General features: G+C 47.1%; 1 protein-coding gene across 3 annotated transcripts in view; it reads right to left on the reverse strand.

Moving 5' to 3' along the window:
• RERE (arginine-glutamic acid dipeptide (RE) repeats) overlaps positions 1-12088 on the reverse strand; it is a 542692-nt gene that overhangs the window by 12525 nt on the left and 518079 nt on the right. For all 3 annotated transcript variants that reach the window (XM_011981501.1, XM_011981508.1, XM_011981517.1), the window contains one exon: positions 899-1061. In XM_011981501.1, the coding sequence (XP_011836891.1) occupies positions 899-1061 (163 nt within the window). The remainder of the gene's footprint in view (positions 1-898; positions 1062-12088) is intronic.

Here is a 12088-nt window from a genome sequence, read left to right on the forward strand (position 1 = left end):
GGTGGTGGGGGGGGGCCTGTGACCTCTGGCCTGCTGCAGGCTCTGGCCACCAGCCAGACTGGCTGGCTGCACAGGCTGAGGTGGGACAGTGTCTGTAAAGGACCACTTCGAGCTCCTCAGTGTCAGTCACCAGAACAGACGGCTTATGCGTGAGGGGCCATACTTAAGGGCCTGCCCTGTCACTGATGCCCGTAACGGGTGAGTCTGAACTGGGACAAGTGCGCCCATGCTGCCCCCCTCCCTAATATGTCCAGGCAATCCTGAGAAATTCCATCTTCACCGAGTGTCCCCCACCAGTCCTGCTAGGTGATTTCTGGTCACCTGCATGAGCAACACAGGCGCCCCTCGGGTTCAGCGTCCCAGGTCAGGACAGAGCTATAAGGCATTTTTGCTACATCCCAGTTTTTTAGGAGTGAGAAGGTATGGGCTCCAGCACCATTAGATTGTACATCATACTGGGACCAAAAAGAGGATCTTGGTAAAGCAGGAGGAAAAAGAAGAAAGTGTTAATCTGATCTTATTACAACCAAAAGTGCAATGAGAATTCAAACAGGACATCAAGTACATCACCTGTCAAATGGAAAACCTTCCCAGGAAAAGGCCAAAAACATCCCAGGCCAAGACGTATATTTTTTGTAAAAACCTAAGATGATGTCGAGTTTATGAGAAATATTTAAATGTACAAATAATGTTCTAAAGTCTCCCTCCTGAATCCTCACCCTGTTCCCCACCCCCACCATAGGCCTATATTTAGGTCAGGTTTCACACATGCACTGGAACATGGGTGCACACCCACTCATGTTTCCTGGAGCCATCAGCTCCTATGGGCCCAGAGTGGGACAGGCTGCCTGTGAACAGTGTCCCCTCCGCTCACTGTGGTGCCAAGACCCCTACTCACAGAATTCACTAGACGGGGGTCTGGAGGGTGTGTTGACAGGTGTGGACGCAGTGCGAGTCTTAATCCTCCTGAACACGGCCTGCCTGCGGTGCCTACGATGAGCTCGGGAGCTGGCTGCTTCGGGGGTCTTCTTCCAATAGTAATAGAAGGTGATCAGCTCCCCCTGCAAAAGAGAAGGGCTGACTATGAGGGAGGGCCTGGGGCTTTTCCGTGCCCCACCGCACCCTCTCTGCCAGAGTGGAAAGCTGGGTGTGTAACAGCCGCACCAGAGACGAGAATGAAGACCAGTCGCTCTTGGAGTGGGGAGAGGAACTGGGCTTGTCCAAGAAACAGCCACTGAGCTGCCCATGGACTGCATGAAGGGGGCCTGCCTCCTCAGTCCAGCACAGCTTGACTTCCAGACACCAAGAACAAGTACTTGTTGGGTGTCTGCTATGTCAGACCCCACCACCGTTGTAAGCATGGGAGGCACATCATCCACAATAGACGAAAAGGAGAGAAGATTCCTGCCCACGAGGAGCTTACATTCTAGCTGTGTGTACATGTGAGAGTCTGTGCATGTGTGTGAACACAGTGATGCTTTCTTTACAATAATGCCAGCGAAATCACACAGGTGTGAGAAGGAAATGCCCAGCCAGTTAAGACTCCCCCAGAAACAACCAACCAACCAAATCAAACTGCCCAGGTGGTGAGGAATCAGGGCCAAGCAGGTCGGAAAGAACAGAGACCTCGCGCTCAGGAAACTGCTCCACAGCCTCCACCTGGCTCCATCTGAAGGCCCACATCTGACATGCCGGCACGATGTCCAGAGGCAAGCACTGGGCTTGGCAAAGAAAGACTATGTTGACAAAGAAAGACTACAAGAGGACAGACACAGCGGTGCTGATGCAAAGGTGAAATGTCACACATCCAAGGCCTTTTCATGGCCCAGCAGAAACAAAAGCAAGACATCTTTTTGGAAATATAGCAAACGTAAGCTTTTTAAAGAAAGGGCACTTTGGGCACCCCCAGCCCTCAGGGCGCTGCAGGCTGCCGTCTCACCCTACACACACAAGACGATTTCTTAAACCACCAAGATAAAGTCTCTTTACCTAAAACTAAAACTTAAAAAAAGAAAAAAAAAAAAAAAAATCAGTCAAGTGAGACAGCACAGAGCACCCGGTTCCTCTCTAATTAAATCAACACTGTAGAAAGTCTATTAGCTTGGCAACTAGATGCTGGGAGTTGTCTTGGAGGTACCTGCACCCCCACTTTGCCTCATCAAACACTGTCTTGTGAATGGAGGAGCCAAAAAGAGAGAGGGCAAAGTGGGGGGGGGGTGTTGGAAAGACTAGTGTTAGAAGGACTAAAATAGACAAACCAAATAAAGACATGTAGCTGCCACGTGACAAACTCACCCAATCAGACCAGGTTTCACCCAAAACACCCCCAGAAGAAACGGCCTCAGAACACAGTGACAAGAGAAGTGGGCAGATTTTAGGTGGGGGAGTGGCTTCCGCAAGGCAGGGGATGCCTGTGCATTTAATACTTGACTGCCCACAGCTGCATCTTATGCCTGGGCATTTTTCTAAGAAGTGGGACCACGGCTGTGGTCCCTAAAGGAGGGCTGGAAGGGCTGGAATGCCTTGAAGGAGGGCTGACTGGCCTATAAAACCCATCACATGGATCTCCTGGAGCACTGGCTGTGTCTCAACCTCCTCAAGCACTTAACAAATCACTCCTGATCACCAGTACCTAGCAGATGAAGCATAACCCCAGGCCAGCGGGGCCAGGGAGCCACCTCGGGACAAGCACACTCATGTCCCTACACGTATGTGTATGCGCCCACCCCTCGGTTCCATGAGATGGGAACTGAATGATAAGGGGAAATGCAGATACTGCCGTTGGAATTGCTGACTGGCTTCTCTCTCCCATGCTAGTCTAGGAATGTGGGCTACAACTGGGGATGAGCATCCTGGCCCCTAAGGTCATCATCTGTGAACATCCTGGCTCTTTTCACTTCCCACTTTCCAGACTTGGAAATGCATTTATCTATACTGCTCCTAGGTGTTGGCTAGAGGGAAGATTCATAAATCCTGCTAGGGGATTATCACTGCTGACATAAACGCTGACCTGTGTCTGGTTTTCCTCTGAGAAAATATGGAAGAGAAGTCAAGGCAGGGAGCAGTCCCACTCCAATACTCTGTCCAAGTGTCATGCTTCATGAGCTCAAAAGGGCAACGGGTGCTGTGGTAAGTCACAGCCCATCCCAGAGCTTGAAAGCAGCATGAGAAAAAACTCACAGTGGTTCCTTCTACTTCCTCAGTTCAAGTCATTTTAGGAGCTACTCAATGATAAAAGCTTGGGATGTGGCCGGGCGCGGTGGCTCATGCCTGTAATCCCAGCACTTTGGGAGACTGAGGCGGGTGGATCACGAGGTCAGGAGATCGAGACCATCCTGGCTAACACGGTGAAACCCCGTCTCTACTAAAAAAATACAACAAATTAGCCGGGCGTGGTGGCGGGCGCCTGTATTCCCAGCTACTCAGGAGGCTGGGACAAGAGAATGGCGTGAACCCAGGAGGCGGAGCTTGCAGTGAGCTGATCATGCCACTGCACTCCAGTCTCGGCGACAGAGGGAGACTCCGCCTCAAAAGAAAAAAAAAAAAAAAAACCTTGGGATGTAAGAAGAAATGCAAAGCTATAGGAGACAAAAGGGAACAAAAATGGGAGAGAAAAATCAAGTAAGAAGGTGGTACCTGAGCTTCTGCCATACCTCCGAGTCTTACCTGAAGGCTGTCAGAAAGCAGCAACCTGACCTTTCTAAATAGCATTTGTCTATAATGCAATATTGCTACACACAGTTATAATCAATTATTTCTATTTATCAAATACGTATGTTTTGAAATGGCTTTAAAAGATAGTAACCTGCAGATCCCAGGTTAAGGGAAGAAGTCAGGCGCAGCAGTTTACGCCTGTAATACCAGTACTTTGGGAGGCTGAGGCAGGAGAATCACTTGAGGCCAGGAGTTCAAGACCAGCCTGGGCAACATAGTGAGACTTAGTCCCCAACCTCAAAAAAAAAAAAAAAAAAAAAAAAAATTAGCTGGGCATGGTGGTGTGCACCGGCAGTCCCAGCTACTTGGGAGACCAAGGCAGGAGGATTGCTTGAGGCCAGGAGTTCAAGACGAGCCTGGGCAACAATCTCTACAAAAAAGTTTAAAAAACTAGCCCAGCATGGTGGTGTGTGCCTATAATACCAGCTATTGAGGAAGCTGAGGCAGGAGGATCACTTGAGCCCAGGAGGCTGAGCTACGTAGCTCACGGCTGACCTGCAGTGAGCTACGACTGTGCCACTGCACTCCAGCCTGGGCAACAGGGCGAGAGCTCAGCTCTTTAAAAAAAATAAGACTTAAAAACAAGAAGTCAGAGTTCAGTGAGGTAAGAAACTGCCCTATGCTAGACAGAAAAAAGGCTCAACTTTCAAACCTTTGCTCCTGGCACCATTGTTCTCTGCCAACAAGTGAAAAAAATCAAGACAAAAGAAAGAAATCTAACATTGAAATCAACATCAACTTTTTGCTGACACTTAAGTAACACCCCTTAAAGAAGTAGCAGAGTCCAGAACAGGTTTCACCATCTGAGTGCCAAGGATGAAAATGACCAGACAAAAGGACTGTCCTCCACAGCAGTGAAGTCACAGGTGGTAAGAATGGTAAACTTACAATTCAGGAAGGTGACGGACTGACCAGAACTGTCATACACTGCTGGTGGAAATACAGAATGCTCAAACAATTATATCTACCAAAAACCCAGCAATTCTTCTCTTATTTACTCAAAAGAAAAAAAAAAAAATTCTCACACAAAGACTTTTCCGGATCCATTCATAGAAACTATTCTTTTTTTTTTTTGAAATGGAGTCTCACTCTGTTGCCCAGGCTGGAGTGCAGTGGCACGATCTCTGCTCACTGCAAGCTCTGCCCCCCCCGGTTCACACCATTCTCCTGTCTCAGCCTCCCGAGAAGCTGGGACTACAGGCGCCCACCATCACGCCCAGATAATTTTTTTTTGTATTTTTAGTAGAGACAGGGTTTTACCATGTTCGCCAGGATGGTCTTGATCTCCTGACCTCGTGATCCGCCCGCCTCAGCCTCCCAAAGTGCTGGGATTACAGGCGTGAGCCACCGCACCCGACCAGAAACTATTTTTAACAGTCCAAACTGGAAATGACCTAAAGGCCCACGAGCAGGAGAATGGATAAACAAACAATGGTATCCCCACATTCACTAGACTACGACTTGGGAATTAAAAGGCACAGACCAATGACACATGCAATGACATGGGTGACTCTCAATGACACCATGCTGCATGAAAGCAGGCAGACAGGACGGTGGGTGCTGCATGACTCCTTTCCAGAAATCACAAAAACCAAACTAGTGGTTGCCGAGAGCCTGGAGGGTGGGGGACAAGAAACTAAAAGAACTCAGGCAAGCATTCCGGGGTGATGAAAATGCTCTATAAGTTGAATGTGGTGTCACTGACACAAATGTGTACAGCGGTCAAATCTCACGAAACTGTGTACTTAAAGTGGGTACATTTTTATGGTATTCATACCACATATGACAGGCATACCAATTTTACGTCAATAAAGCTGACGAAAAACAACAACAAATCCAGGCCAGGTTTTATTAGCTGCCTCTCAACCACTGTTATGTCTACCAAGGGATTCAACACTGGAATGGAGCGAATCTAGGATTGGAAATGGCATATTGGTGACTGCATGGGTGGCAAGGTCTTGAGCACAAACAAAAGAACATGTCGGGGAAAGCTCTGGTTCTACAAATAGGGAATGAAGCAGCTAGAGGCCTCGCCAGGAACGAAGTCAATTGAACTTTAATCAAACATGCATAGTGTGTGCTGCAGAGACCTGCTGCACATAAATTCAGGGAACAAAAGCTGTTGCAGAAATCAATAGCTTACTGAAACATTAACACAGGCAATCATTAATCAAAAGGCAGCTCCACAAAGGCAGCCTTGCAAATTAGCTCCTGATTTTGCTTGCAAGCAAACACAGAGGTATAAATGTTGTCGACATGAATGGCCTATAATGATCATTTTGCTCCCGATGCTCTCACCTCATCTCACAACAAGGTCTCACAGTCAACATATCTCATGTCTCGGTGCTATAATTGCACACAGCATGAGGAACTCAACTGGTTTAGTGCCTGGGCAGAAATGGGAAAGGAAGGGGGCGAAGTCATCTCCAACTGACAGTGTTACTGGCTGCAGCTCTTGCCAAGAGAAGTGCTCAAATCCACTGGGCTATATTTAGCAGATTCTCTCTCCTTTCCTTTTTCTATTGGCGGTGGGGGGCTAAATTTTTCCCACAGGTCATATGCAAAAAGCCACTGGCAATGACAGGAGCTTGGCTCCTGGACTTAGGAGTCTCTTCCCAGCAGAGCTGTCTTTCCAGGGTATATACTAAGACAGAATTAAGAAAATAAGCACCATTAGGTTCCTCTAATTTCCCGTAAAAAGAAAAACAAGGGGAAGGGAATGCCACACATGGAAGAAGAGAGAGGGAAGAAGTAGTAAGCTGCCTGGCACCAGGCAATCTGGGTGAGGGGCCTCAGGAGAGAAAGAAAAAGCTAAGGACGCAGAGTCAGCTGACTCTGGGCCTAGTGGGGGACAGCTCAATGGTAGCGGCTCCTGCCATCCAGGGGCCTGCTGGGCTCAGACCACTTTCTCCTCCTTAGCCACCACTTTACTTCTGCCCCTCCAGGGTTAGGATGCCAAGTCTATCAAGTTCACACATACAACATAAGACATCAGCGCAGGTCTTTAAGAGCTCCCTCTGCTGCCTGGAGCAACAGGGGCTGGGGCTGCCTACCTCCTAGAGGCTGGCTGTACCCATTTCAGGTATTAATACTGGTTCTGCCATTCTGGCCAGGCCCAGTTCTGCTTTACCGTGGGTAAGTGATAGGTGACCCAATGCAGGGGCCAAGTGGGTGCCCCTGTCTATGTGCGTGTGTGCACAGATGTGAGCAGGGTCTCCTTCCAGGCTTTCCAACAGGACAATTTACCTGCACGCATGTGGTAAAGTGAAACACTATCCACCAACACAAATGCTATTTAATTTCCCGCAGGCACTGGAATGCTATGGGAAGAGAACCTGTAACCTGTCCTGCCCAATTAAAAAATAAGAATTCTTTTTTTTTTTTTTAAAGTAAGATAAACGACATGTTTTCTCTCTTTAGGGGCATGGGGGAGTGCAAAAGTAGAACAGATTATTGAAGAGGAAGGCACTGGAAGCATTTTGAATATAAAAGGCTCATTCGTAGCAAGCATGCCTGTTTCCAGTACGGGGCCCAGCTTCTCTTCTGCCTGAGCCCAGCACAAACTCCTCAGACAAGATCCTCTGAGAGGCTGACATGGAGGGAGGAGAAGGTTAAATCAATGGTTTCTGCTGTCTCATATTAGGAGCATAAGGGTACACCCAAGATTGAGTCCCATTGTTTTTGGTAATTATATCATTATTACCACATCACCCAAGAAGTCTGGACACCCCCTGAGGAAGAGGAGGGATTGCAACAGAAGATGAGGTCTGGGGACCCCCACACATGGCATCCAGGGTGTCTGCAGCCTGCCACCTACCATCAGGTCTTGTGTGCGTGTGTGTGTTTTAAATTAAGCCAAAGGACTCAGTCCTTTGTAAATAACCATATACACACTCCCTTTCAATTCAGTGCATGGTGAGCAGTGAGAATCTTCCATTGTCACAACACGGTTTTACGACCAACAGCAAAGAATGATGAGGACTGCTGGCCTTACAGCTATGTTAAGGAAGGCCCTGGAACACCAGTTTCCTGCCTCCTTGTCCACACAGACAGAGGGGAGATGTAGGCAGGCACGTATCTAAACCAGATCCCTGCAGCGTCGCATGTGCCCAGGCTCCGGCCTTGTGCCACTAGTGAGGGTCAGCTGCAGCTCCTTTCTTTTTCACCACCAAAGTTTCCAATGGGCACCCTTTCTGGGCCACGCATCGTCCACTAACAAGGAGGGGGCAGTCTGAGAGATGGGGGATCAGGAGGTAGGCCTGGAAGCTTCTCATGGATAACGGGGTTATAAACACAGTTTCCTTCTGAAGCTGTTTCACAGGTCCTCGAAGCCCACCTGCCACTATCAGCTGAGCAGACTGTAGTTATGTGATGGGACAGGAGCCACCAGGGTCAGGGCTGCTGAGTGCACATCCTTGTACACAACTGATCCCATCTCAGAGTTTTAAAAAGTAAGCATTTAGAAGAAATCATTTTAATTATTTGAGACATATGATTATCTGTTCCTATGGCTAAACAAATATTTTAACATGAATACAGAAGGAGCAGCTAAATAATTTCTATACAATGCCTTAACTCTCTGTGCTAATGTGCAATCAGAATCAGAATGTTGTTCCCCTGCTAAAACTTCTGTTTGAAAAAATGCCCCACAGTTATCATCTGGCTCCTTCTTTGGTGGTTCATGTAAAAGGCATGAAGAAATCCACCCCTTCCTTACTGGATGAAGTGGAGAGATCTAAAACTTTTTATTAAGATATGTTTTTTCAGGGAGAAATCCCAGCAAGCAACAGATAATAAAAAAACAAGGCCTCAAATTATGTAGGGGCAGAGAGGGAGAAAGAAACACGGTGCAGAGCTGCTTCCTAAATCCGGGTCCAGAGAGCGGCCCAGAGAGTGACCCAGGCCATGAGGAAAGAGCTCTGGCCCTGAGAGCCGGTCCCAGGGAGTCGGCATGCAACGCTGTCCCCTGAAGAGCTGCTCTAACGGGAGTGCTCCAACGCTGCTGCTGAGCGGAGCTGGAAAATTTCCTGGCATGGAATCCTAAGCGAGTCATTCTTTCCTTTCCCTCCCTAACGATTCAAGGGCTGGATCTGACAACTGTTCAGAACATCTGAGGTGAGAAGCCGGGCACTGGGCAGAACCAACAGCGATATTCAGGAGCAGCCACCTTCTACAGATCTTTTTCCAGCAGGCAACTGGTTGTCTTCCAGTAACAATTCTGGTAATTAAAGCACTGTTCTCCTGGGCTCCTTCTTTTGTTAACCAACTGAATCCTCTAATCCCTAAAGGAGCCTGGCACTGTCAGCGGACTCTGCTGCTAATCGTTAAATATCACCTCTGTGGTCTCTGAGTGCAGTAGGGAAAATGATGATCTGCTTGAAGGCACATGCAGAGAAGTGGCATTCTGAAATCTCAGCCTCCTACGTTCAAGAGGCTGAAGGGCTCTGATCTAAACCACCACCCACGAGGAAGCCCACAGTGAGGAGGCAGCTGCCTCCAGGCAAGGCAGTCCCTCGGTGCCACCTCCAGATCCTCTTCTGGGGAAAGGCAAAGGGAAGGGAGGGAAGTACATGAAGGTCTTGTGGGTTTAACTTGTAAACAGGTGGGGCCAGTCTAAGACACTCACAGAGATGGTTCCTTACCCAGGCACTTTTTCATAACATTAAAAAAAAAAAAATCAGTTAAATTTTTTTTTTTTAAACAATTATTACCACTACATTTGTACAGTGCAAAGGAACTGAAAGAGCTCAATACTTCTGCCAACACTGAACACTGTAATGAGATTTCCTAAGCTCTGTGTTGTTCTGGTTGATGAGCTCAGTCACTTGCTGATCCCACCCTGGCCCCACCTCCACTCAGACATCTGGACCTAAGGTCCTGCCACAGCTTTTCCTGGGCCGGCCCTCTCCTGCTGCATACAGACTACTGAGTCTTCGCAAAGCCCGCTAGTACCTTGCCACTTCTTCTCCAAACTGTCAAAGGTTCCTCAGGGCCTAAGGAACAAAGACCCAGCTGCTTGACTACTTCTTCCGAGCCTTTCTCTGTGTTGCTGGAAGACCCTTCTACCATATTCCCCTGCCTCACGGCCTTTGGCTTATGTCAAACACAATAGCCAGTTTTCTGTTCCTCAGTGTTCTCCTGCCTGCGGGGTGAGCCCCCGAGCCCTGTACACCCCCACCTCCTCCATGTCCAGGCCCTAGTCCTCCTCGTCACTCAGAACTCAATTCATCACATTTGCTGCCTTCTTCTCCATGAAGCCTTCCCTTCACTCCACTCCCCCACTACTGGGCGGCACCATACTGTTTTCACTCCTACACCTTTTCATTCCCACCTCTGTGCTAGCACGTACAGGCTTCCCTGAGTTGTAACCACACATGGGCCCACCCAACTTGCCGAAGTACGTGCTCATCTCATCTGGGAGTACCCCATAGGTCTAGGACAACATCTTGAATAGGTATTCAGTAAACATCTGATGAAATGATTATTTCCAGAGAATTAAAATTCACCTGAAATTAAAAGGATAAAACTTTTAAGAAATGGATACCAAATTATCACTTTATTTTGCCAAATAAGGTCATTAGAAGTAACTGCCTCCTGATCTCATCATTATTTTGTAAATGACATTTTATCTCCAAAAAGGTAAACAAAAAAAGTTCTTTGATTACATTTACTGTTACGAAAAATGGCTACATTTATTTCTCATGGGCCAGTGAAAACGCAATCCATGTGCGGACGTTTGGAAGTGGCTGCTCTGAAGGTGAGTATCATGGACTGGTGGCTTCGGAAGCCCCTGAAAATGCTTCCTCACTCAGCAGCTTTATTTACAAACAAGCAAGCAAACAAATAACCTTTTACTTGGCTATGAAATCTACAATGATAACTAAGCTAGCCATATCTTTTTATATCTTAATACATTTTATCTTTTATATATACTTTATCTTCATCTTTATTTATATTTTATCTTCATAGACACCCAAATAGATACACTTTCATTTTCCCTGCTTTACAAATGAGGCAACCGAGGCACAGTGACATGAAGTCATGTGGCCAAGTTCAGTTTCAATGAAGTCTAAACGCCCTTAAACTTAGACTCTGCTGTGCTGCTGCTCTAAAAAGTCTGACAGTCATGGTTTAATGCACTAACAGGAAATAGCCATCTAGATTTTTTTAAGCAAGGGGCGCAAATTTGGGTTATCTTTGATCTCTGGAATCTCTGGAGTTCAACGCAATAGCATCTTAACCCTCATACCTGGACTTTCGGCAGTTATGGCTAAAGAACACAAAAGATCCCTGTGCATCCTGATAACAACAGGATGCCAGCCTTCCCAGCTCAGGGTAGAGCCCCCACCCCAGCACCCATGGACTACAGAACTGCACCTGCTTGAAGCAACTTCAGGCGCACCCAAATCAGAAGCACATTTGGTAGCCGTAAGTGCAGATTTAGAATTATGTACATGTCTATAGAAACGCTTTCTGCTTCCTGTACCAAGAACAACCTCTATGACGACATGAGATAGACACTGGGAGCCTACAACCATGAACTCTCCCCACCTCACTACCTACTTACCATACCTGACACCACCCACCAGCTTGTGATATAGGAGAAGCCCTCTGGCCTACTTTTGGCTCTAGGTGACATATGTCCCAGAAATGTGCCAATAAGTGGCCTTCACCTGCCTCTTGATCCAAAAGCAGTGATGCCTGAGTGTAGACAAGGCAGAGTCCCTAAAGAGATATGGGCTCTGCCCCAAAAGAGATGTTTGCATACACCTACTATACAAAGCATCTTTCCAAACTGCTTCCAGCTAGAAGTATGTATTTAAATCAGTGGCTCCGAACTGTGGCTCAAAACCATACAGGTGTTGGAGGGATCCCAGGGTGGGTCTGCTGAACCTCTATGACCTTATTGCTACCCACTGCAAGTAGATCTATTAAAAAAAATTATATTCATTGATCAAGCAATAGATAACTATTCGTTTGCTTGCTTGTTTGTAAATAAAGCTGCTGAGTGAGGAAGGGCTGACAGTGGCTTCCTAATTTCCAACTTAACTAAAAAGTAATAGTAATTAAAATAATTTAAAAATAAATAACAGATTTAGAAACCACTCATTTGAAGGCAAAGATTGAGACCACTGCAAAACAGTCTAAAGCCCAGGCTGAGCTGAAAGACTCCCACCACAGGTGGGGAATCACCCCGGTTTCTGGCCTGGAAGCCCCGGGCAGTTCTGACACGATTTCACTTACATGGAACCCACACACGAGGGCCCCCTTGGAGGTTTTTATTTCTAAACTTCTTGGAGGTTTATTTCTTGTTTTACTGAACTGTTTGTTTAAATACAGGCTGTAAATATTTTAAGTGTAATAATGCTAATAC

Source organism: Mandrillus leucophaeus, unplaced genomic scaffold, assembly GCF_000951045.1.
Source record: "Mandrillus leucophaeus isolate KB7577 unplaced genomic scaffold, Mleu.le_1.0 Scaffold105, whole genome shotgun sequence".
In the NCBI taxonomy this organism is placed as follows: Eukaryota; Metazoa; Chordata; class Mammalia; order Primates; family Cercopithecidae; genus Mandrillus; species Mandrillus leucophaeus.